The sequence below is a fragment of the Arachis hypogaea genome, chromosome 18 (assembly GCF_003086295.3).
Source record: "Arachis hypogaea cultivar Tifrunner chromosome 18, arahy.Tifrunner.gnm2.J5K5, whole genome shotgun sequence".
Taxonomy (NCBI): Eukaryota; Viridiplantae; Streptophyta; class Magnoliopsida; order Fabales; family Fabaceae; genus Arachis; species Arachis hypogaea.
In genome coordinates, this window is record NC_092053.1 from 94,614,219 (window position 1) to 94,634,862 (window position 20,644).

Sequence of the window (20,644 nt, forward strand, 5' to 3'; positions counted from 1 at the left end):
ATTAAAGTTAAGAAAACGTTACAACATTCAAAATCACGTCAAGTCAACTGATCTTCTTGGCTTCAGACCTCAAACTACTAAACAACTTCTTCACAGCTCAACATTTCGACTTGGTAATCTAATTGCTCGAGCCCAATTTCATAAAGTTCGACCTCGATCAGGAGTACTGTTCATGCACTGACCCACAATTTAGCCAGGCCCAAGACGAATAAAGCCTAACTTACACATATCGTTCTGATCTATACCTACCCGATGTTATAGAGGCCGGACATGGCGACATGAGTCTAGCTCTACTTATCTAAATAAGTAACTAACTCCTAAGATATCTCCTATTGATCTAAAAAGGAGATCTCAACAACTTCCTTAACGAAAGGAGAACGGTTATCCATCCTCAAAAGTAGAACTACTCTAAGAGGTGGTTGTTTATTCTATTATAAATACACTAACACCCTCAGGTATATTCAGAATCTAATCTACTAAAAACCTCCTTAAAATCCTTATTAACTTAAGTATCAGAGTCCTTTGTAGGTACCATCCCCTACCTCCTCACAAGGATATCGAAAGGCGGCATCTCTCCAACAAAAAAGTTGGACGCTGTCCCTAAAAAAACTTGGACCTCACATCCAGGCCCAAAAATAACCCAATTTCAGATAACTCTCGAAATAATTTTATTTTTCTCAGATAATATTATCTCTCTGAAGAATGCTATAAGGTTATCAAAATTTATTGATTTTGGCCATTAGTTAGCCATTAATATTTAAAAAATTGAGATAAAATATGTTGTTAGATTATTAGATTAAAAAAATTAAATTAATACTAAATAATAACAAAAATTAATAAATTTTGATGTCCCTAATATTTCTCTCGTCTATGATACACAAGGACGGATTTATGTTTTTAGTTGTGAGGGCAAGCGATCGCATTACAATTTGAATTTTTTTTTTAGTAGTATATGATAATAATATTTATTTGTCCTCATTAAATTATTAAATTTGACCTAACAATAATTTTTATTCAACTTTTGCTACTAAATAGTTAATTTAAGAATTTCATATTAGATGTCTAAAGAAATAATCAATTCTTTATTTAAATGAGATTAGTGTTCTTTCTTAGAAATAAGTGTATTTATCTTTATTTTTTTAATTATCTTTAATTTTTCTTATGCAACTATATTAATTGAAAAAGTCAAAAAACTTTCTCAACTATGAATATCAATAAGAGTTGACTTCTAATTGTATGAAAAGTAAATTTTTAAATAATTATTTAATGATATATATAAAAAGAGAGATATTTCGATTGTATTTAAAAAAAAAAGATTACTCAATTTTTTTTAAAATATAAAACTTAAAAAATAAAATTCTAAATTATATATTATTATTTAAATTACTATTTTAGTGTTTTATAATTTGTAAATTAGATGTTTTAAAGATTAATCATATTTTACAATAACAAAATATAATTATAATAATCATGTTATATGTTAGTAAAAAAGAACAATTTGTATAGAATATATATTAAAATATAAAATATTCATTGAAAATAAATTAAATAATACATGTATATATATACAAATACACAATAGTTAATAAATAATTTAATAGTTAATTTTTATGTACATATAATAATTTTATTAACAAAATTATTATTATATTATATATATTTTGTCCTACTATCAAAATTTTTTGTATTTATGGTTGATCATACAATATCTTTTTTGGAGTTTCTATTCCTTGTCACAATTTCTTTATACGAAAAGATAAATCTAAAAATAATGTGAATTAAGAATCAAAATTTAGGAATTTAAATTGATTAATTTTTTTGTATATTAAAAAAATTTGTTATAATATTTAATTATTGAATTTTATAATACTTTTTAAAATTGTGGGAACAGAATAATACGTTTATTGTATTGACAATATGCCATTTTGTATTGTATATTTTTAATACAAGAAGACGTATTATCCTTTTCTCATAATTTTAAAAAATATCATAAAATCTAATGATTAAGTATTACACCAAAATTATACCAATATATAAAAAAAAAAAAACAATTTAAATTAGGTTAATTAAATTTTTGGAGCCTAGGAGACGATCTAGATTTTATAGGCTATTTTGCCACTTTGGTCCTGCAAATGCAAATAAAAAGAAGAAAAGGAAAAAGCCAAGCCTCGCACGTCAGCACGTGTGTACAGGTACGTGTGCCACCTGACCCTAAACCATCCTTCGTCTATATATGTTCTAGAACGTTCATTCACTTTACTCGTTCTAGCTTCATCTCTGTGTCTCGGTCACTGTGATTTGCACCATATACCATTGTGAGTATCGCCTCCCCAAACAAGCTTCCTAACGATTCTGATTTCTTTTCCCTGTTTCAGTTACTGATTAGTTATACTTGATATCAGATTTTTCAGATTAGAACAGAGAAATGGCGACAAAGAGGAGCGTGTCTACGTTGAAGGAGGGTGATCTGAAAGGAAAGCGGGTGTTCGTTAGGGTGGATCTCAACGTTCCTTTGGATGATAACAGCAAAATCACCGACGACACTAGGATCCGTGCTGCTGTTCCCACTATCAAGTACTTGACCGGTTATGGCGCCAAGGTCATCCTTGCCAGCCACTTGGTACGTTTTCTCAGTTTTTTTTCTGGTTAGTTATGACTTTGAATCTACTCTCTTTTTGGTTGATATCGATTATGGATTTATGCTTTTGATTCTACTTGGATTTGGATTCATTGTTTCGAATTTTTTGTTTAGTTTATTTAGATGTGTTTAATTCAGTTCAGAGTTTGATTGTTCTTGATCCCAGTTGTGGTGAAACGTTTCTTTTTTTAGATAGATTTTGTTGTGATAGATGATGGTTATGGGATAGTTACAGAGTTAGATTTGTTGCTGTGGCTTATTTTTCTGTTCAATTTATGTCTTGCAATAATGACAATGTTATTAGATCCTGACTGTTATAGCAATAGAGGTGTGATGTGAGTGGTTGACACCTGAGAAATTAATTGTTTTGTTTTGGATTTTTTGTTTACAGGGACGTCCAAAAGGTGTTACACCAAAGTACAGTTTGAAGCCGCTTGTGCCAAGACTTACTGAACTTCTTGGAGTTGATGTGAGCCTTCTACCACAGCACTCCCTGATTTTGTTTGTTTCAGCAGATGCATCCATTTTGCTGGATGTAATATTTTATTTAACCATAATATCATTTTTATTGATTATATGTAGGTCAAGATGGCAAATGACTCTATTGGGGAGGAAGTTGAGAAATTAGTTGCCAGTCTTCCAGAAGGGGGTGTGTTGCTGCTAGAGAATGTTAGGTTCTACAAGGAGGAAGAGAAGAATGACCCTGAGTATGCAAAGAAGCTAGCTGGTCTTGCTGATCTCTACGTCAATGATGCTTTCGGCACCGCTCACAGAGCTCATGCTTCGACCGAAGGAGTTGCTAAGTACTTGAAACCTGCTGTTGCCGGATTCCTCATGCAGAAGGTAAGTATTATGGAAAATTGGTTAGTTCTATTATTATGTGTTTGATAAGTTAATCAGGTTGATTGCTGTTTAATTTGTTTTGTTGTTTAATGGTTTCAGGAACTTGACTACCTTGTTGGGGCTGTGTCGAACCCCAAGAAGCCGTTTGCTGCCATTGTTGGTGGATCAAAGGTTTCAACCAAGATTGGAGTCATTGAGTCCTTGTTGGAGAAGGTCGACCTTCTCTTGCTCGGTGGAGGAATGATCTTCACTTTCTACAAGGCTCAGGGTCACAAAGTTGGTTCATCTCTTGTGGAGGAAGACAAGCTTGATCTTGCAACCTCGCTCTTTGAGAAGGCCAAGGCTAAAGGGGTTTCCCTATTGCTTCCGACTGATGTAGTTATAGCAGATAAGTTTGCTGCTGATGCTAACAGCAAGGTACTAGCTTTTTCGTTGAGGGTTGGGGTTGCTAGTGGTTATCATTCCCTTTTTGTTGCTATTAAGATTTCTGTTGATAAAGTGAGTTTATCTATCAAATAAATACAATTTATCTGATTTAGTGTGTGTATATTTTTGCAGACTGTGCCAGCATCAGGTATTCCAGACGGATGGATGGGGTTGGATATTGGACCTGATTCCATCAAAACATTCAACGAAGCATTGGACAAGACTAAGACAATCATCTGGAATGGACCAATGGGTGTTTTTGAGTTCGAGAAGTTTGCAGCAGGAACAGAGGTATGAATGGGGTTTAAAATACACACATCTTTAATTCTTTTTCTTGTCAGCTTGGTTCCTTCACCTTGTGGCTGTTATACTCTTTCGATATGAATATTGGCTTAGGTGTGTTTAGTTCCTTAGTGTTGTTGTGGTTTTAGTTCTTTCTAAGATTTTCCTCTTTGGTGTTGGTCTTTCTTTTGTCCTTTAAAAAGTTTCTGTTTTCAGACATGTTAAATTTTATCCATGTTAAAACTTTTGTTTTCTGTTTTGGTAAATATTGCAAGAATCTTCTTAATACTGGCTATGCTTGCTTTGATAGAAGACAAGGGAGTGGAGTGGAATTGAACCAAATGGGATTAGAAGGAACAAAACAAAAGGGCTTAGTTGGAATAGCTTGGAATTTATTCCATTGATAAACAACTCAATTCTGTCATAAAGTTACCAATCCGTACAATGGAACTATGGAAGCTCGTATAATTCCTTTGTACCCTCCACCACTCAACCTCAAACCTACCTATCCGAACATAGTCTAAATAAATGGCAGGGACCAAAATCCCACTAGGTTAAAAAAAATAGAGGGATCAAAAAAAAAAAAAAGTTGAGACAATCAAAACAGCTCATTTTTATATTTAAGCCTTGATGTATGATAGCGGTAGTTGCTGATGACTATTCTCTTTTTACAGGCTGTTGCCAAGAAACTTGCAGATCTGAGCGGCAAGGGTGTGACAACTATCATTGGAGGTGGCGATTCAGTTGCGGCTGTGGAGAAGGTTGGCCTTGCAGACAAGATGAGCCACATTTCAACTGGTGGTGGTGCCAGCTTAGAGCTTCTTGAGGGGAAGCAGCTCCCTGGAGTCCTAGCCCTTGATGATGCTTGAGCAATAAGAAAGTGAGAAGATAAATGAAAGAGAGAGAAGAAAACCCCTTGTGTATTTTGTTCTTTTTTTATCATGACGATGGTTGGGTTTCGACCATGAAATGGATTTGAGGGTACATTAGAGTTGCTCTTGTAGAGGCTGATATAGGATAGATTTTCCAGAAATAAAAGAGGTTTTTGTGGCATCCATAGTGGATGCATTGAGACTGTTCTTAATTGTTCCTGGAACAATGTTCCATGTCCAAAGTAGGTGTTTGCTATATTAATTATTTGTGTTCCTTCGGTGTTCCTACGGCTACTTTTTCTGTTTGCCCTTTTCAGTTGGTAATTTTTAACATGCAGAGTCCTGGTTTGTACCAAATGCGTTAGCTGGTGGGCCTTTTAAATTTTAAGGGTACTGCGAATGTCTGCGATGATGCTGAAGCTTGGTTGGTTGTCAGTTGTCACTTGTCCGGAGCCACTGGAAGTCGACACCCGTCCACCGTAAGAGAGAAATTATGGACCCACTGGCTGTGTACAAGTTTTTGTTTAGTTCTTTTGGTATTTCATGGGGGCTTCAAGCCCAAAAGGCCGAAACTAGGAAACCAAGACGAGCGGGGTAAAACACCCCGGCGATGGTCATCAACAATTTGCCTAATAGCTTAGGGAAGAACAAAAAGGAAACCTGGATGGGACTTTGAACTCTCTTTCGCAAGCCAATCAGCCCTTTTATAAACATGTTTGAAAATCAATCTCCAGGCTATAAGTCTCACCAGAGGTTCGGGGTGTGTGCGGTTTTTGTCAGTTTTTTTTAAGTTGTTCATAGTATCCTTCTCTAAGCTTTATTTAAAGAAAACAAACAATGAGTTGATGGGTTGTGGGGTGTGTGCGGTTTTTGTCAGTTTTTTTTAAGTTGTTCATAGTATCCTTCTCTAAGCTTTATTTAAAGACAACAAACAATGAGTTGATGGGTTGTTGTATGTATAAGATGGAATTTGAACTTTCATATATTTGTTTAAGTAGATGAGTAAGTTGATCCCTCCATCAATCTAGGTTGTTCGGTTCTTGTCTTTATTGGAGATAACCGTGTGCAGTCTTTTTTTTTTGTCAAATGGATTGGACAACTCTCAATTCTAGGTATCTCAATTTTAAGTATCACAACACGTGTGCACAGCCTTGGATCAACTTCCACAACGATTTTTCCGAGACCAAGCTCCCACTCATTTAGCCCATGAATAATGCCCTCCGCCGGAAAATCTGTGTGCATTAAGCATGATCCATTCACAAAATTATTTTTAAGTTAGTTGGATTGGGCTATAACTTAGTTGGGCTTGACTGGTAGTTTTATTGGGATTTAGTTAAGTGATTGCTGTGGTTATGGTTGGAGTATGGTGTGAGGTATTTGTGGGAAATTTGTGTTTTCTTATAACTGATCAACGATAGGAAAAAGGTGATCCATTATACAAAATTCCACATTTACGATTGGAAAAATTTCATGTGTATTGGGAAGATCAGTGTTTTAGTTATTTTAACCATTAATTTCAATTAATATATATTATATATATTTTTTATAATTTAGATCAACGGTTAAAATAACTGGAACACCGGTATTTTCAGCACACTTAAAACTATTCCTAATTGATTATGTGTATTAGCCGTAATCAAGATAACATGATTACGGGCATTGAAGTTGGGCTTATGTTGTTTTTGGTCAAAAGCTTGCATTTTTATTTAAGGCTAAGTTTGCGCTATTATTGTTGTCAGAATCGAACCAATGATCAAACATTCAAACCGATTAAGTTATTGGGTTACTGATTCAATAAGTGGATCATTAGGTCATTAGTTCAATTAGTGGATTACTGATTGAACTAATTGACTCGATCATGTAAATAAAAAAACATATAATAGTAAAAAATTTAAAATTAAAATTTGAAATACATATTGTCAGTTTGTCATTAACATTTTAACAACAATAGTCTTAATTTCTAAAAATAACTATTTTGCCAAACCATTATTTGTCAAAGCTTTGTGCTACAGATAAAGGGGATAGAAGAAAGCAATAAAGTTTAAAAAATTTGAACCTTTACACAAAAAACTTAGAACCTAAGAAGTGCCAAATACTTTCAGTTTAAACTCTTGCAAACAAAACCAAGCCATCAAAGATTATGCAACACAATAAACATGAGCAGAACAATATAAATTAACAAAACCTATCAACTATCCAAAACAATATAAACAAAACAACTCAATTCACAAAATCTATCCACTATCCAACAATATAAATTCATATAATAATATAAAAATAACAATAACAATATAAAAATAGCCTCTCAATTCACCGTAATGATATAAAAATAGCAACAAATCAACCCTAAACACTAATAATCAGAAAAACAAAAGCATCAATCAACCGCTAAACCTACATATATTACAATGTATCAACAAAATTTGAATGATCTGATAACAAAATTTGGGAGGATGGTGTTTCTGTTGGTGTATTTGATGGTGTATCTAATGAAGTCATTCTAAGATAATATAGAACAACAATAATATAAAACAAAAATATATTACACTATTGAATAATTTGTCTGAATCAACAAATTACAATAAACTAAATATAATCAACAATAATGAAGAATCTATTAGTACACAACATAATTGCTTGACTCCAAAATAAGAAAAGCAAGGTTGGTAAGTAGAAATTGGTTACAAATTGATTTGATAAGTTACAGGTATGTTAGGGTTAGCTCTTTGGAGTCCAACTATATATATGATTAGTTGCTGCACTTTGAGTGACCCCCTTTAGTTATTCATTCTAATTCAAATTGCTCTTGCAGCGAGTTACTGCCGAACATTTTTCATTTGTTCTCTGTTATGATTTCTTTACTTTTTTTTTCTAATTCTCTCATCTCAACGTTTCTTATCATATATTGTAAAACCATAAAAGAATCAACACAGTTAATCAACATCATTAATCATTTTCTCAGTTAATCAAATTATGACCCAATAAGGCAATAAGTCAATAACTGAATAAATAAAAAAAAACATACCTGAGAAGAGGGAGACCAAGTGTAACATCCTATCATTTATTGCCTTATGCTTAAGTCATAATTCAATTATGACTTGGTGCTACAACACAAGGAAACCATTGCTTGGTCTGGTACATCAGATGGTTCTTTCTCCCTCAAATCAGCATACAAATCAATTATTGATGATGCAACACCCTCGGATGAACTCTTTAAATTAGTTTGGAAATGGAAAGGAACTGAAAGAATCAAATCATTCCTTTGCTTAGCGGCCCATAACGTGCTTCTAACAAATGTAGAACGGAGAAGACGACATATGTCCAATTCTGCTCAATGTCCGGTTTGCAATGCAGCGGATGAAGATATTCTCCACGTGCTTAGAGATTGTCCGTTTGCCAAAGCGGTTTGGAACTTCTTCAAGGCTCACGACATTATTACAGATTTCTTCGACATGACTATTAGAGATTGGCTCTTTGCCAATTTATCTAATGCAACTGATTGGTCATGTATTTTTGGAGTGGCCAGCTCATGTCTCTGGTTCTCCCGTAATAAATATATTTTTGAAGGTAAGAGGATGCACCCAACAGCAGCTTTTGAAGTTATTAAATATCGTGGAAAAGAGATGTTGAGCATTATGAGGAGAAGCTCCCAATTAAAAAGGAGTCATACTATAGCTATAAGCATGATAAAATGGTATCCCCCTGTAGAGAATTGCATGAAGTTGAACGTGGATGGATAATTTTTCAAGCGAGAAAATAATGCAGCTTGTGGAGGAGTGTTTCGTAACCATCTTGGCAGATTTGTTGTTGGCTTTTCTTGCAATTTAGGTAGCTGCTCCATCACACAAGCTGAGCTCTGGGGCATTGTAAAGGGTCTGCACATTGCGGTAGCAAATGCATTCTCTCATGTTCTCATTGAGTCTGATTCGGCCATGGCTATTAATTTTATAAGAGAAGGTTGTACTAATTCTCATCCTTGCAAACCTCTCCTTGATGATATAAGCTTGTTAAGTAGCCGCATTCATAAGGTTGAATAGAAGCATACCCTGAGAGAAGCGAATACTGTAGCTGACACTCTTGCCAAGAAAGGACAGCATCTTCCTCTTGGTCTTCATCTGTTTGATACTCCGCCTCCTGACATTAGAAATTCTCTCTAGTTAGATAGTTATGGTTCTCTAAGGTCGAGAGGCTCTTGTTAGTTTCTGTTTTTTTTTTCTTTTTTTGGGGTCTTTGACCCCCCTTTTCCACAAAAAAAAAAGATATAAATATGTATATATAGAAAGGAATATTATACTAGAAGCCTGTGAAAGGATTTAAAACTTGAGGAAAAAACAATTCGTCGATCGCTCATACTCGATAATGTATATATATAAGTGAGTCGGAAGAAAGGTAAATAATTAAAAACTCGAAGGAAGAATAAGAGTAAAGAGACATATATAAATATATATAAGTATCAACTAGTCTCGGCCCACGAAAATTAGGCCGGTTAGAGTTACAACAGTAAAACAGTTGGATAGACATCACCTATCTCTCCAAAATACATCATAAGCCTCTAAAGGCAAGTCTTCAAAACAAGTGCATAATATAAGTATTTCCCAAAAGAAGGAGAGAGTCTAGAATTAAAACAAAATAAAAGGTCTTCTTCGTTGTCCTTCCAAATAAACCTCCCGCTCACTAAGAAGTACCGAGACCTGTATCTGAAAAGTAATAATTTTCAAAACGGGTGAGAACATCATCCCTTACGGGATTCTCAATAGGATAATAATTCCAAATAGAGACTATGTAAAACCACATGAACCCGCTAGGCAATGCTAATCTCCAATCACACAAAGTTCAAGCTTAGGGTTCTTACTAATCCGATTTAAGGTAGATAAACTAAATCTCAACTATATTAGTGAATCTTTAAATCTTAGTTTTTCCTTATAAAAATCATCATCTCTCTCAATATCAAAGATTCCCAACTCATTTAATAATTCATTATTAAGATTTAGTTTTAATATTATTAATTCGTTCTCAGTCTTTTCCACAATCATTAATCATCACCTCTTGTTAAGAATAATCCTCAGCTTCACCATTGTCAGCATAAGGGATCTCTCAGTTGTGCAAACACATACAAGACAATACAAAGAATACACAAGTAGAGAGTACAGATAGAGCAATTAGATCAAATAGCAGATAGATACAATTATTTAGATAGAAAAACCAAATACAAGATACACACCCAAACAAATACAAACAAATGCAAATGATGCATGCCTACCCTATGGCCAATGAGCTCATCTGTCGGTTATATAGCCAAAATCTGACACATCTGGTAGCTAACCCAGATATCATCTTTCAACACGAAAGGAATCCTCAACCTTCTGGGAGGGAATCCTTAACCTCCCAATCAGAGAGAGACTGTAATGTAATGATAGGAAATCCTCAACCTAACTCGTTTACACCACAACTAGAAATTGAATTGAAGGAAATCCTTAACCTTCTTTATTCAATTCCCCGGTGTAGTAAGAGAGTGAATCCTCAACCCCGCTTGTCCACCGTAACAAGAGAGGGAATTTTCAACCTCAACTTGTCTATCACACCATGAAAGAGAATCCTTAATCTCAACTTACCTATACGTGAGTGGGACAAAGCTACCGTCCTCACCATATCAATCCAAATATCAATGCAATCAAACACGAGAGAGGGAATCCTCAACCTCAACTCGCCTATTCATTCCGGGATATAGTGTAAGACCTAGAACTTTTGAAAAATCTTATTATGAGTCAATTTTAATTTATTTATTCATTAAAGACTTTAATTGTAGAAATTATTTTATTTAAAGCTAATTAAACCAAGTTTTGATAATTAAATTAGAATTTTTATCTAATTTTATAATTATTGGATAATTTTCAGATTTAAATTATAAAGTTTAGTAATTGTAAATTAAATAAGAATTTTATATGAATTGATTTAAATAATTGAGATTTTGAACCGAGAGGTGGAAGGGAAGGACGCACGAGAGGACTGCCGCCGTTCTATCTCACCACCGTTGAGTCACCCACTACCGTCGCCTTTCCTTCGTAACTGCCACAGTTGGTCACCGTGAAGAGGAGCCCGCTACAGTGACGCCACTGCTACCGTGGCTATCGCGGTGTTACACCGTGTCCTTGGTCGCCGTTGAGCTTGCCATCACTTTGAGCCACTTCCAGAGCTCTCTGCCACCGTTTCCGCTCACCGGATGTAACCGCTAGAGTTGTGGCTGCGGTGGCTCTATTCTTGGTTCCTTTTTGGTACAGTAAATGTTTCTGCTCCAAAACCCTTATCATCGTCATTCTATTATAAGTTATTAAGGATTTCACAACGTTGATATCATAGGGTTGAGTTTCAATTCTTGCATGGTGCGTTTGATGACTGTTGCTTCTGCGTGGATTGTCGGATTTGACGCCGTCGCTGCGAAATCAGAGTTTTATTGCATAGTTTAATCGCGATCGAGGTAGGGGCACTTTCTTTAAACTCATTTTATTGTCAAGAATTGTTATAAGTCGATAATAATGCAAAAATATATTTTTGGTAATTATGTGAGTCTTATGGATTGAAATGAGTTTTTTGGATAAATAATTGATTTATTGATTGATAATTGGTTTCTAAATTTTGATATAATGGTTATTCAGCGTTTGAACGCGTATTGATAATTGAGGTTGAATTATTGTGAATGATTGGATTGGTTGTTCGAATTTCGAGTTTTTGTTGATTTCCTTGAGTTGTGTTGGAGTTGTCGAGATAATGATTTGATTGGAAATGATTTGGATGACCCAGAGATGTTTGGTTTGGTTGTTGGGACCTTTGAAGGGTGGCAAAGTCTGTATTTTAGAGGAGATACTTCTGAAATTTTTACAAAAATTGATTTCCTTGAGTTGAGTTGGAATTGTTAAGATAATTATTTGATTAGAAATGATTTGGATGACCGAGAGATATTTGGTTTGACTGTTGGGACCCTTGAAGGGTGGCAAAGTCCGTATTTTAGAGGAGATGCTTTTGAAATTTTTATAAAAATTGGAGATTTGGTTTGAAGTGTTATCTAAAAAAGTTTGGATTCAAGAATTATATTATTTGATGTCGATTTATTAAGAAAAGAAATGAATTATGTTTTAAGTTTTATTTGTTGAGAGAAGTATTATGTTTGAGCTGGATTTATTATGAAAAGGATTTCGTTTTGAATTGATCTATTAAGAATAGAATAAATTATGTTTTGAGTTTTATTTAGTTAAGAAAAGAATTTTACTATTTTGAATTCGATTTACCAAGGAAAAGTTTATGTTTTGAGTTTGAATTATTTAAAAAAGGCATTATGTTTTGAGTTCGATTCAATATGAAAAGAATTATGTTTTGGGTCTGAAATAAAAGATTACCTTTTGAGGAGTGTGGTGAATTCATAATATTTGAATTTGATTGGTAAAAAGAGATGATTTTTGGAGTCTTTGGGAAGTTAGTAAGCTTGAGAAAGAGTTTCATTTGATTACTTTTAATGAAAGGGTTGTGTTTTGAAAAGTATTTACTGAATTTAACATAAATAATTTTCTTGAGTCTTTTGAAAGAGATTTAAACTGAAAAAATGGTTTTGAAGTTGGTTTGAGAATTTCGATGGAGTAAATATGAGTTTTATGAAAGAGAATAGGTTTAGAGTGGCATTGTTTTGAAGGTTTTGAAAAACGTTATAAAAAGTTAGTTTTGGTTTTAAAGGAAGATAATTTGAGGAAAAGTGATTCTTGGCATACAGTGAACTGAATATATATTGCTATTGAAGTAACTGAGCAAGTTGAGATTGAGAATTCTCTCTCTTGCTGTGATAGACAAGTTGAAGTTGAGGATTTCCTCTCTTGTTATGGTGGACAAGATTGAGGTTGATGATTCCCTCTCTTGTCACACTGAAAAGTTGGATAGAAGTTCGAAGATTCCCTTCGGTTCAATTCTGTATTGTTAATTCTAATTTTTGTTATGTTTAACTAAGTAGGATTGAAAATGAATTTTGGATTGATATAGTGAGGACGGTGGTTTTGTCCCGCTCACGTATGGGCAAGTTGAGACTGAGCATTCTCTCTATTGCCAAGATAGACAAGCTGGGGTTGAAAATTCCCTCTCTTGTTGCGGTGGGCAAGCGTGGTTAAGGATTCCCTCTCTTGTTACATTGGGGAATTGAATAGAGAAGTTAAGGATTCCCTTTGATTCAATTTTTGGCTGTGGTATGAACGAGTTAGGTTGAGGATTCTCTATCGTTATATAACAGTCTCTCTCTGAAAGGGAGGTTGAGGATTCCCTCCTAGAAGGTTAAGGATTCCCTTCGTGTTGAGAGGCCATATCTAGGTTAGCTACCGGATGCGTCGAGTTCTGGCAGTTTAACCGACATGTGAGCTCATGGCCAGTAGGACAGGCATGCATCATATGCATCTATGTAACATTGTTTGGGTGTGTATATTGTACTTGGTTTGCCTATGTGAACAATTCTATTTAACTGCTAATTGCTATACTTGATGTAATTGCTCTTGATTGTGTTTAAACTGCATTACTTGTGATTGTGGCTGTTGGTTCGGATTATGGTGGTTGGAGTGTGATTTGATTTTGTGTTGGGTCGAAGACCGTGATGTGATATTATTTTAGGCCAGAGGCTGTGATGTGATATTGTGTTGGGCTGGAGGCCATGGTTGGGCATGTTTGGGCCGGAGGCCGTGATTGGATGAATCAGTGGTACGTTTGATGAAATTACTTCTTTGGTACATATAGCAAAAGATTACGAGATATTGTATTTAATTGGAGTCTTTATAAATTCAAAATATGAATTCAAATTTTGGGTAATTAACTAATGATTTTAAAAAAGGTTTGGGTTTTTGGATGATTAACAGTTGGTTTTCAGAAAGATTCATAAGACGAGCGATGATCGCTGAAATTGAAAAATAGTTTTCTTTTAAATATCCTCTTATGACAATTCTTAGAAATTTCTTACTGAGAACTAGCAAGGACGATGTTCTCACCCCTTATAGATTTTCCTTTTTAGGAAGGACGAAGAGTTTAAGGAGTTTCTTTTGAGTATTTGATTGTATTATATATTATTGTATATACAATTATAGTTTTTCCTTGCCTTTATTATTATATTTGTAAGAGGGATACGAGTTGTAATGATTTGTATGTATGTATATTTGTAAGTTGTATAAGAAGTTTCGTGTATATATATATATATATATATCATTACAAGGTTTTTATTTATTTGTGGCAGTTTTTTTTCTTATTTGTGGAGGTTTATAACGCTCACCAAATGGTTTGTGGGGTTACTAAAACCCCTAAAATTTGAGGTGTCACGAGGTCTTTTGTGGGGGGTTTTTAAAAACCTCCATAATCTATTCAGTGGGGGGTTTTGTATGTGTTTAGTGGGAGTTTTATATTGGACTTTTGTGGCAGTTTTAAACCATTTTTGTGGCAGTTTAAAATCCCCACAAATTGATTTTTTAATTTAACAAAATATAACTATTTTGTGAGATTTTCAAACCTCCACAAATCCTGTAATTATTTATTTATTTTAAATTTCAAATCATTCATTAATCTCATCTCATTTACATATTCTCAAATTAAAAATTTATTTTTTAATATCAAAATTCAAAAACTAAATCTTTTATAACACAATTCCTCAATATAAAACATAACTCTATATATAAAAAAATTCTCAATGTCAATAATTCCAAACATAATTGCATACAGTATTGTTCTATATAACTATTATTGCTTTTTTTAAAAAGTAAAATAAAACAACAAGTGGAAGACAAGAGGATATTAGATCCCATTCGGTTACTTCAGCATCTGCCATGCTTGAAATCTATTAATAATGGAGATTTTTTGCATTGATTCTAAGCATCTGCCATGAAAATACTAGAATTAGATCACACTTGACTAAGCAACAACAATATAATACTAGATTTTTTATACATCAACTAATAACTAATTGATACAAAATTTGATCTTTCTAAGAAAATTATGAATATATATATATATATATATATATATATATATATATATATATATATATATTCCAAGAAAAAGGTGTTAAAGCAAAAGCTGGGCATGATGCCCAAACTGATTTGAGAATTGAAAAAGAGAGATTATCTTTACAAATAGGGAAAAATAATTACTAGACATATGTACTACTAAAAAATATGAGACTTCTAACATAATATACTACAAAGCTATAATAAACTTCTAACATATTTAAAACAAGAAACAACAGGATATAATTATTATCTTACCTCAACAAGCGTTTGTCCAAAAGCAATAGTAAGAAACTAGTGAGAGAAGAATCAATACCCACTTTAATTATAATTATTATCTGTAAAAAAATTGAAGAAAAATATAATCAATTAAATTAAATTCTGAATCCAATCCCAAACAACTTGTTAATTTTGTCATGTATGGTTATGGTTACGGGAATCCTCCCTTTTGGACATGAATAAATAAAAACACATGCATAATATCTGAAAAGAGCATCCATGCTCTGCATCAACACAAGGATATAAAAACAAGAAACAATAGTAGGTAAAGGAGAAACATTATTATCTTCTATTCCTAAAACTAAACAAATTAAAACAAAAATAATAAACATAAAACTTAAATCTATTCCTAAAACTAAACAAATTAAATGAACTCAAATTTAAATAATCACAAACTTATAATTTCTCTAACAAAATTAAACTTAACATGCTTCTATGCATTAGTCTTGCATATCCAATAGCATGAAAGTGGAGATAATAGTAATAACTATACCTAAAGCTTGCTTTGTTTGGAAGGAAGAAGAAAGTCTCTGTTGTGAGATTACTGATATTTATATGCCCTCAAAATAAGAATGAGAATCAGAATTAGAATCACACTTTGGTGGCATCATTTGAGCTTTAAATTGCTTTGATTCAGCAGAAGCATTAGTCACCAACATGTTTTATAAAAGAAAACTTTCAAATGCAGCTACAGAAGAGACTTTTTACTACTCTAATTCACTATCATCCACACATGATTATTTGATTGATATATTTGTAAATTTATACGAGTTATTCCTTATTATTACTAATTCTCTTGGCTCTTGTTATAATTCCAATTATTGGCATAAAATTCGTAGGAAAATAGAATATAGAATGAGGTCAGAGATTACTAATTCATTTGATTATTCATGGCAGTCTATTTTTTTAATTATTATTAAATGCACCTGGAGTCAAATATGTTATATTACACACCACTTAAATGTTCTAAATTGTCACAACCTCTACCTAATTTATTATCATTAGCTTGGTATGTAAGTAGTAGTTATTGTCTAACAAGGGAATCATCATACTTTTTCTGATAATGGAATTGCTAACTAATATCCCTTCCAGCACTTCTTTTATGGCATAATAGTGGAGTTCTTTTGTACGAATAAAATAAAGATCACTCACCAAATTATGAACAAGAATAATCCAACCAAGCATCATAATAGCACTTATTTAGTCGCACCCTATCTGATTATTAACTTTCCTATTTCCTCTGATATCTTTTCTGCTGGAGTAAGTTCATTACTTGGTAACATATGCTATCCTTTAAAGAACTACTAAAGTGATCCACAATTACAGTAGAAATTAACATACTAGCTTTACCTTAATTAAATATAGACTTTGTAGTGTTTATGTAGACAGCACACACATTATCTATTTTGTAAACTACAACCTGAGAGCTCAAAGAGCAGAAACCATAAAGCATATCAAGATGATTTAATAAGATATTAGAAACATAATAAGCTTTAAGAAATTTAAGAAAATCTTATATAAGTTTTAAAAAGTGCTACTCATATATACCTTTACATTTGGATGAAAAGATGTAACTGCTGGATCAGTAGCAATCAATGCTTCTTCACAAAGCTTTATAAAATTATGCAAATCTTTAAGGTGTCCCCACTTAGGCTGTCTAATGATTCCTGCATAAGAGATATTGGTTAAATTTGAGATTCTCTTTAGAACCAAAATAATAAGATAGATAAATAAATAAATATCATACCATATTCATCAAGTGGTGCATCATAGTCATAACTAGTAGAAACAAAAAGTCCACCTGTGGTTCTACTAAAATTGGTTCCTTCATGATACTGTTTCACATCAAAATTTTGTGCTATTAACTCAATTCCTTTGTCATATACATATAATAACAAACTTAAAAGATATCATAGGTTTCAATACCATATAGTAGTTCATAAAAATTCCACCAAGTTGATAAAATCTTGCCACAGCAAATGCAAGATCTTTCACAGGTCTCTAAGGTACAGCTCCACCATAATAAAGAAATTTGCCATTGCAAATCAAAGAATTCAAAGTCACTTAGACCCTTTTTTCGGTCTTTATCTGTGCTCTTTTATCAAGAATCTAACTAACTTAGCTCGAGTAACTAACCATCTGTTATAGCCCTCGATCTAAATCTTTGGCTTAGCATTAGAGTTTGGTATGAACTGATCGCAGTAAACTCTATTGCATGTGTCAATCTAGCAATTAACATGTATAACAATAAAGTAATATTAGTGAAGATAGCTGCAAATTAAGGATACTTAATAATTAGTTAATTACCTACAATAGGATTTGGAGCATCTGCTTGCATGTACATAACACAGGGGACACTAGTATCAAGAGAAGTAACCATTGATGCTGCCCATTTTATGTAAAGTTTTGCTGCAGGACCTTCTTTTTTCCTGCAGAAACAACAAAAATGAGGGGGGTGATTTGTTTTTCCCAATCAAGGATTAATCTTTCACATAAATAGATGAAATATGATAACAGTTAAAATTTGTATAATACAAATATGCTGTCTTTAGGAAAATAGGGGACAAATTCTTACTATAAATCAAACCAAAATCAGTTCAACCAAATGCAAGATAATATTACAAACCAAAAGGGAAAAAAACCTTTAACGTATTATCAACTTAAATATTAATAAGATTTGTATAATCACTAACAACTAAACCACCATTGTCACTAGTGCCAATCCATTGCCACCATCAATCACAGTAACTATAACATAGTTGGCATGCCAAAATTAAAGCTGGTACCAATGGGATAAGAATCTTGTTAGTTCAAGATATCTGAAAATGGAATAATATAATAGAATATAACAATGATCCATACTTGAACTTTTGCTACTGTGTAAATATCTAGGAATGTCTTAACGACTTTCCATAGCATTTTGAAGCCAGATCCAGCATTGATAATAAAGGGCTTATGGAGAGTCTGCAAGGCCATCCATGTAGCGAACTATTTTGTAATCAGTAAGTTCAATCTTCCATTTGAAAAGGAATTATTAGAAAGACATACATATATACCTCAGGATAGTAACTACTATCAATCTTCTGAATTTCCATAAAAAGGTACATTGCTGGCTTTGTAATCTAGAATCATTAAAATGATAGAAGCAAGTGAGAAAGTATCCGTATGAAGCTGAACTAGGCACAAATTGGAGTTAATAGAGAACTCAAATTCTGAACAGAAGTGAGTGAGAAAATTTAAGTTCCGAACTAAACAAAAAAAAATTAGGAAGAAATTCTCACCGCAATGACTTGGAACGACATGAGAATAAGTTCTACGAGATCTGATAGATTCGAACGCAGCTTCAATCGAAGCTTCTAAATACTCCTGCTCGCTCGCCTTTTAGATCTCCTCAGCTAGTGCCACCGTGTCCGTGTCGAAACCTTGCTCTGAGTGCTTCAAGCCACTGGAGCAAAAGCAGAACCAGCGGAAGAACCCACCGTAGAAGACGATGCAAAAGCAGAAGATCTAAGCATTACCTCAACAAAGGAGACAATGACGGCAACAACAGAAAAGACATGAATGGCGGTAGCGGTAGTGGTAGCGGTAGCGGTGACATTGAAATTCTAGGGTTTCAGAGAGATCTCACTCTCCATCGTCCCCTCCCTCGAAGCCCTGTTATGTTTTTTTTTTTTGTATGGGCTGAGTGAATATTTGTTTGAATTGGATTGTTTTATAATTAATTAGATTAGAAGTATTATAATAATGACTTTTATATTTTGCCACAAATAAAATATATTATGGAGGTTTTTAGTAACTCCCATTAAAAAACTATCACAAACAAATAAAAATTTTGTAGTGTATACATGCGAATTGTGATTTGAATTGGGTTATATATGCATGTTTGATTGAAATAAAAAGTATTTTTGGTCTTTCAATGAAAACAACGATACAATTTTGAGTTAAAGGCTCATATCTTATTATTAAATATATGGAATTCATCGTAATATTCTTGCTATCAAAGTGACACAGCCGAAAGCATGACATTCTGATAGTAAGGGTATTACATATAGTGCCCGCCACACTCTTGGGATATAGTGCCCGTCACACGTCAATCATAATCTCATATTTAATCACATAATCTCATTCTCATTATCCTCTCGAATCAACTCAATCTCATTATTCTATCATATAATCACATTCTCATTTTTCTCTATACTCGTTATAGGATTTACGAAAATTTGGAGAGTTAAGAAAACGGTTTAGGGGCATAAGATTCGTTCCAAATCATAGGAAATAGTTATTGGATCTCAAATAGAGATTACAGAAGTGAAATAACCGAGTGAAATTGTAACAACCTGAATTTTTATGCCAACACGATGTTTTTCAAAAAATATTATTTTCAGCAATTAGTTTTATTTTGATGAGTCAATTCCAAGTTTTGAAGTAAAATAAATGATAATATAATTTTATTATTATGTTATTAATTAATTTTACGTGCTATAATTATAATAGAGCCTAGATAATAATATTATTATTATCAAGTTCGATATTTGCCGATATATGTAATTATCGATATTTTTTATGAGTTTAGAGTTGCTAATATTTCATCAAATATCTTTCATCTTTAAGTTACTAACGTCATTTATATTAGTAACTCATATATATTTAGTCATATATATATATATATATATATATATATATATATATATATATATATATATATATATATATATATATATATTATTACTTGTGTTTTAATATATCTAGTTTTCATAATTATTTGCTTAAGATATTTATAACTTGAACGTCTGACTCAGCAGCTCTAGAACTTGACACCTAGCCAATAATCATCCTTAATCATCATCTAATGTTATTATTTCCTTAGTTCCATTCACTTTGGCCGAATGCATTAAGGAAACAAAAGAAAAGAAATGAAAACGTGGCTTATATATGTGTGTGTATAACCGTGACACCTAGCCATGCTTTAACACCACAAATCATCATTCATGACCATCAACCTTTAATTATCATCATTCTCACCGAACTTGGAAAGAAAAGAAGGAAAGAAGGCCGAGAGTGAGAAGAATATGTTCTTCAAGGAAACCAAACTTCCGACTTCGATTTCTTGTGATCCGTAACTCCAATAAAAAATCTATTTTGATTAAAGTGTTCGTATCTTCCTCCTCTACATGTTGACGTCACTTTTGTTTGGGAAAAGCTGATGGTAGAGTTTCCCCCAAGTTTGCATGGTTCGCCTGGTTGGTGTACTAGGAAGCATAGTCGATTTCTGACGTTTTCTTCTTCAGTTG

General features: G+C 33.0%; 2 protein-coding genes across 6 annotated transcripts; one reads left to right on the forward strand and one right to left on the reverse strand.

The window, feature by feature from the left end:
* The first annotated feature begins 2,114 nt into the window (after positions 1-2,114).
* Positions 2,115-5,335, forward strand: LOC112771877 (phosphoglycerate kinase, cytosolic). The gene is made up of 7 exons (XM_025816709.3): positions 2,115-2,315; positions 2,403-2,620; positions 3,030-3,107; positions 3,221-3,481; positions 3,581-3,898; positions 4,040-4,198; positions 4,864-5,335. The coding sequence occupies exons 2-7, from the start codon at positions 2,426-2,428 to the stop codon at positions 5,056-5,058; spliced, it is 1,206 nt and encodes a 401-aa protein (XP_025672494.1). The 5' UTR covers positions 2,115-2,315; positions 2,403-2,425; the 3' UTR covers positions 5,059-5,335.
* Positions 5,336-14,719: 9,384 nt separating this feature from the next.
* LOC112772462 (beta-galactosidase 8) lies at positions 14,720-19,077 on the reverse strand. Of its 5 annotated transcripts, none has more exons than XR_011876686.1 (9): positions 18,635-19,067; positions 18,402-18,475; positions 17,665-17,782; positions 17,101-17,188; positions 16,902-17,020; positions 16,704-16,773; positions 15,847-15,897; positions 15,333-15,412; positions 14,720-14,944 (listed from the first exon to the last, which is right to left on the reverse strand). XR_011876686.1 is itself a non-coding variant. In XM_072225836.1 (7 exons), exons 1-7 carry the CDS (start codon positions 18,653-18,655, stop codon positions 14,878-14,880), a joined length of 567 nt encoding a protein of 188 aa, XP_072081937.1. In that variant the 5' UTR covers positions 18,656-19,067; the 3' UTR covers positions 14,720-14,877. The 5 variants fall into 5 exon arrangements, 2 of the variants coding, with proteins under 2 accessions (XP_072081937.1, XP_072081938.1); XR_011876687.1 differs by having other exon boundaries at positions 14,888-14,944; positions 15,847-15,913; XR_011876688.1 differs by lacking the exon at positions 16,704-16,773 and having other exon boundaries at positions 18,635-19,077.
* Positions 19,078-20,644: the final 1,567 nt, after the last annotated feature.